This window comes from Pseudochaenichthys georgianus, chromosome 1 (assembly GCF_902827115.2).
Source record: "Pseudochaenichthys georgianus chromosome 1, fPseGeo1.2, whole genome shotgun sequence".
NCBI classification, from domain to species: domain Eukaryota; kingdom Metazoa; phylum Chordata; class Actinopteri; order Perciformes; family Channichthyidae; genus Pseudochaenichthys; species Pseudochaenichthys georgianus.
Window position 1 is genome coordinate 36828067 of NC_047503.1, and position 6000 is coordinate 36834066.

General features: G+C 44.7%; 1 protein-coding gene across 4 annotated transcripts in view; it reads left to right on the forward strand.

Annotated features, from left to right (window-relative positions):
* The window catches only part of fbxw7 (F-box and WD repeat domain containing 7), a 141531-nt gene extending 135976 nt beyond the window's left edge, over positions 1 to 5555 (forward strand). For all 4 annotated transcript variants that reach the window (XM_071203460.1, XM_034085944.2, XM_034085951.2 and 1 more), the window contains 2 exons: positions 198 to 408; positions 3254 to 5555. In XM_071203460.1, the coding sequence (XP_071059561.1) occupies positions 198 to 408; positions 3254 to 3522 (480 nt within the window). In that variant the 3' untranslated portion in view covers positions 3523 to 5555. The remainder of the gene's footprint in view (positions 1 to 197; positions 409 to 3253) is intronic.
* The last annotated feature ends 445 nt before the right edge of the window (positions 5556 to 6000 follow it).

The following is a 6000-nucleotide window of genomic DNA, read 5'->3' on the forward strand; positions in this document are numbered from 1 at the left end:
AGGCTGTAAAAGTGTTGATGCTCTACTATTGGACACGAAGCTCACAGATCAATACAATTCATTTCAATGACTTTAATCTTAAGTTTGTTAATAGGAAAGAAGAATGCTGTGTAGGTAGATGCAGCTAAAGCGAGAGTTAAAAAACATTCAGCGTGCTTTTAGGGATAAAGATTGAACTTGTCTCCTCTTTATTGTAGTTTGATGGGATCCACGTGGTGAGCGGCTCTTTAGACACGTCCATAAGGGTCTGGGACGTGGAGACGGGGAACTGCATCCACACACTAACGGGACATCAGTCCCTCACCAGCGGCATGGAGCTCAAAGACAACATCCTGGTCTCAGGCAACGCAGACTCCACTGTTAAGATCTGGGACATCAAGACGGGCCAGTGCCTGCAGACCCTGCAAGGTGAGTCTGCCCCCCCCAGGATGTTACATCAGCCATGTTTAGCGTGGCTAGAAAAGTGCAAAGTTTCTCACAAATCCAAGGTTTTGTCTATTTCACACAATGAATGTGGCAAAATAAGTGTAATTGTGTATGTAAAGGCCTCCGAATGTTTAACATCGGGGGCCTAAAATACATTTTCTATCTTAGCTGGAAGTAAAGTAGAGCTTATTTGCCCTCCGTCCTCATTAAGTAACTCATTAACTGTTTCACTGCGGAAAGGTTAAAATGGTTGAAACCAAGACACAATAATAGTTTTTTTCAATGTGTTCAGCAGGAGCGGGTTATCTAGTACGCTTGTGATGAATCTGACAAGAATGCTCATTACAGGGCTGTGAACAGATGAGGGGGCGATGTTATGCTGCATTTACTTGTGATGGAATTTGCTGCTGTTTCGGAAACAAAACAAATGAAAAGCTGTAAATCTCTATATTTGAGAGACTGAAAATATAATTTCTGCCATTTTCCATTAAAATAACCATGTTAAGGATAAATCAGTTATCAAATTATAGTTACAGATTGGTCGACTGTGGATTGGTTTCTAGTTTTTTTATTTAGCAAGTTACATGAAGTGGTGAGTTTAGGTGTGTGTGTGTGTGTGTGTGTGTGTGTGTGTGTGTGTGTGTGTGTGTGTGTGGTGTGTGTGTGTGTGTGTGTGTGTGTGTGTGTGTGTGTGTGTGTGTGTGTGTGTGTGTGTGTGGTGTGTGTGTGTGTGTGTGTGTGTGTGTGTGTGTGTGTGTGTGTGTGTGTCAGACGGGGAACCAACACCTCGTGGCCCCCTGCTCCTGATCACACTCTCGTCTCCTTTGTGTCTGTTTGAATAGTTTAAACTCCATTAGCAGCGGCACCGGTGCCTCACAGGAAGTTGAAAATCCTTCTCTGAATAGCAGCAGCCACCAGCGCCCCACCCCTAAATGCCCTCATTAGAAAACTACAGCCGTGCGTGCTGGTCCCACAAATACCAACACACACCCCTACCCAACAAAAGGATGCCCCTGTGGGAGTCTGGAGAGAGAGGGAGGGAGGGATCAGGGTGTGTGTCTTGTGAAGAGGGGTGATTACAGTGAAGGGATGAAGGCCTGGGGACTTTGTAGGTCGTATAATTAGGTCAGCGGACAATTTCTGTGATTCATTAGCGAGTTTTGATAAAACAATGGGCTGAAACAAGGTCGTCACTGTCGGCTGAAGAGGCTGGAGGTAATGATGGAGGGGCCTTTGTTATGGTGATGCGGAGTGTTGGGGGGGGGGGGGGGGTGCAGAGCAACATTGTTACTTGATAAATGACAGGATTTAACGAACTGGTGCAGAAATGGAAAGTATGGGAATGCATTTTCTCTTCAAATGATTAGGTAAAGGAATTGTATGTGTCTAAATGAAATGGCAACATCAAGTTAAAAACAACACAAAGTAGTTCATTTGCCAGCGCTTGATTCTGTGCTTGATTCTGTGCTAATTGATTAAATTGAGATATCATTTCCCAGCCCTTCGGGAGATGTTAAGTGGCTGCACACGTACAGTCACAAATAAAGTCACCTCAGTGAAGGCAGGAACAGCCGCCATCTTCACTCAGAGCGTGGCCTGCTGCCAGCAGACGGGGGTGACGCTGCTTAGCCTCCCTGGCAGTGACAGGCCTGAAGCCCGCTGCACTACACGGGAGAACTGAGAGAACTCCCACCTTCTCACAGGCTCATCTAATTATCATTTCAAATACACACATCCACGTCTCTACCCACTATAGTACTTAAAGGGGACCTATCATGCAAAATGCACTTTTCTATGTCTTTTATACATAAATATGTGTCCCCGGTGCGTCGGGGAACTCACGCAGCGTCAGAAAATAAAACCCTTTCTCTTTTCCTCCGTACCCACATCTTTTAAAAACGGGGGTACAACGAGCGGATACAGATTTGCTGCCGACATGACGACAAATCGGCGGCAGACCCACAGAAAGTTGCTATCAGAAACAATGCCTGACGTGTTTTGGACTTAATCTCGTCTTTGTTTACATTAGCAAGCCTCGCTAACACTCAGAGCTAACCTGTACTGGAGAGCACATTAAAAAAGGAACTCACCTTGTGATAAACTCGCAAGAGAAAAAGCATTTGAGCTCCATACTGTTTCAGAAATAATCCTTGATCTGGTTTAGAACAGGATGGCTTTTATCACAGCAGAATTTAACTTTATCTCCGGTAGAATTCTGATCAGGCATTAGCTCCGCCTCCTCTTTTTTTTTTTTTTTTTTTTTTTTTAAAGCTAGTACCCAAAATCCGTGTTTTTCTAACGGGGCTGCAAAAGAGGGGTGTGAGCAGTATGAGGCATGGCTACAATGTTGATCTGTTTGGTATTTTAAGCAAAAAACTTCAGACATGTTTTGTATAGGTATGGCCCTACAATATATGTTTCCAATATAGCATGATAGGTCCACTTTAACTACAAATGGCTGTTTTTTTATTATATTATAAAAGGAGCTACAGGAGCCCAGGCCAGTTTTCTGGATGAAAAGTGGACGTAGAAAGCCTCTCGTAGCTTAAAGTGTCCAAAACAAATGACAAACTCATTAAAAGGATGTATGATGCTCTTTGGCGACTCAAAAAAACTCAAAGTGTGATTGAAAATGCACTAAAACACGTGATCGTGGAGAAGAAAACAATCTGTTATTTTCAAGTAATAGCCGCCGTTAATCATCACCGAAAGCGCAGGAAACATTTAGCTGAGGTTCTAAATATAGAAAATCATAATATATTCCTCTATTGAGAATGCATGTAAATCCTCTCTCCATCCCTCTAACCGCCGTGTCTTTGTGTTTCAGGCCCCCACAAGCACCAGAGCGCCGTGACGTGCCTCCAGTTCAACAAGAACTTTGTGATCACCAGTTCGGACGACGGCACGGTCAAACTGTGGGACCTGAAGACGGGCGAGTTCATCAGGAACCTGGTGACGCTGGAGAGCGGCGGCAGCGGGGGGGTGGTGTGGCGCATCCGGGCCTCCAACACCAAGCTGGTGTGTGCGGTGGGCAGCCGCAACGGCACGGAGGAGACCAAGCTGCTGGTGCTGGACTTTGACGTGGACATGAAGTGAGGCGGGGGGGAAGAGAGCGAGCCGCGAGAGGGAGTGGGAGGTGAGGCCGAGAGAGAGAGGAGGGCCACAACTCTTCATCCAAATCTACCAACACCACCGCTGACCTCCACCATCATCTCCCCGTCCCCCTCTGGGCAAATGTTACTGACCGAGCCTCTGACCCCTCACACGTGTTCAGCCCCCGCTCTGAGCCCCTGCCACCGATACATGGTGGAGCTGGAGGGGGGTCCGGCTGGAAATGGGGCGCGTTCCGGTCTGGGAGAAGGAAGAAAAGGAACGACTGACGACGACTGAACTCTTTGAAGTGACTCTCAACCCTTTCGGTCTGGGGTCCGCTTCGCACAGAGACTTGGTTTCGCTCAAGCCTGACAGATTTTGAGATGTACAGAGATATATTATTTTTTAAAGCCCCCCACCTCACAACCCCCTCCCATCAGTGCGCGCCCACACACACATACACTCAAACGGCCAAGTGGAAGTCATTGTAGGAGATGGCAGAGGAAGGTGGAGACGTTTTAAAGTAGATTTCCGCTCAGCTCCACCTGCAGAGAGCTGTAAACAGGTCTCTCACTCCGTTCTCTCTGCACCCGGTTTCTACACAACCACAACTGTGAATTTCAATACGTGCTTGGTTTATCATATGAAAGGGGTTTCTTTAATGTTGTTTTTTTTCTTCTTTCTTTGCGGTTGCCAACAGCAACAAATCCCAGTATTAGAAACCTACTCGGTTTAGGTTTGCTGTCATTATGTCACAAAGGTTGTTTTTTTTTCCTCTTTTTATTCGAGTTGTTTGTTCTTCCTTTCTGTTTTCCACATACCTTGGTTCAGAGCTCTGCCTCCCACAAACACCTACGCTGTCCAGAGTTTAGTCTGGGGGGGTGGGGGTGTTTCCCTCGTGCCAGAGCTGTGACTGCAGGAAGTGAAGCTCTAAGCGCTGAGGATTAATGACCCGAGCCCCTTCCCCTCTAATGTTTTCTCCCAGTGGCCAAACTGTATTTATGCTGCTAGATAGATAGAAAAAGAGAGATGGAACTTTTACTTGCTGTGACGTTTTAGTCCCAGGCAAAATTCCAAATTGAACTCTTATATGTTTGGACTTAAAGAAACAAAAGATCACAAAAGATAACATCCGACATTTTTGTTTTGTTTGTTTTTTGCCACTTGAGCCAAACGTGCCTCTACGAGGCTGAGCGGAGGGAGCGTGCGTGTCGGACAGATTCTGACGGGATGCCCGCAGAGAGGAAACCAAGGGGATGTACACTGTTGGTGCGTGTGCGTGCGTGCATGAGTGTGTGTGTTAGCGTGTTAACGGGCAACTTGTAAACACATTCCTTGGGACAACGCTCTTTCAGCCTGGTCTCTGGGGAAATGTACAAAAGATGTGTGGACTGGCAAAGAAAAAAACTAGCATCGATTTTAACACGTGAATGAGAGACCTGTCCGTATCCGTGCGTGAGTGTTGTTCATTCAAAGGTGTCTGAAGCAACGGAGGAGACCGTCACGAGCTCCGCTGAGAGGTGGAGCTGCCAGGAGTCTAAGTGTTACATGTGTTGCAGATAAAATCACCACCTCCAGGATTCTCAGTGGGGGAAAATAAAAACACAAAAGGCAACAAACGGAAACATTGTAGCCAAACGAAAAATCGTCTCAATCTCCAAGAGTCACAACTCAAGCTGAACTGTGAAAGTGGTATAACACTGTATATTAAAAAAGAAAACAATCTTGCTCTATCTCCTCTCGTTGTTTTCTCCATCTGTTTTAATTTATGATCTGGTTTGAGAAATCAGATTTGTTGCAGGTGTTTTATTTTTTCAGTTCATGTAAACTGCCTGGCAAAAAAGAAAACAGACAGAAAAAACCTTAAAGGGATTGTGTATTTGTTTGATTCACTTAGAATTTTATTTTCTTATAACTTAAGTGCAATAAAATGTGGGTTTTTCTTTTTTCATTTCAAGCATATCAGTTGTCTGTTTTTATTACCTGTGTGAAGGCATCTTATATGTTCAATAAAGCAAATTATTTGGTTAATTACATCCAAGAGGCAATACTTTGAACATCCACTGCAGTGCAGGATTTAGACTAGATCAGATTCAGATGATGGACCTTCATGTTCTTAAAAACCAGGTAATGACTTCATCGGTTTGGGTACGCCTAACAGCAGGTCCACTCGTCCTGGTTCAAAGGAAGTTGTTGTTTTACTTTAAAGGTCGTTTTTAATTTGTTCTGCCTAAGAGGTTGTGGTTTTTGTCCACTCTGGTTTATTTAAATCACCCAATATGTTGCATAAATTCTCAAAGATCCTCAGCCTCTCGCATTCGTCACCCGATATTAACTGCATTCTCCAAAAACAGACACAAAATAATAAGTTCCTAAGTAGCCATTGCATTTGTTATGCTGTCTAGAGATGAAACCATTTATTAGGTGACTGATCCAATGGGTGTAAGCATCAAGTTGAATAATGCACTTTGGATTATGTGC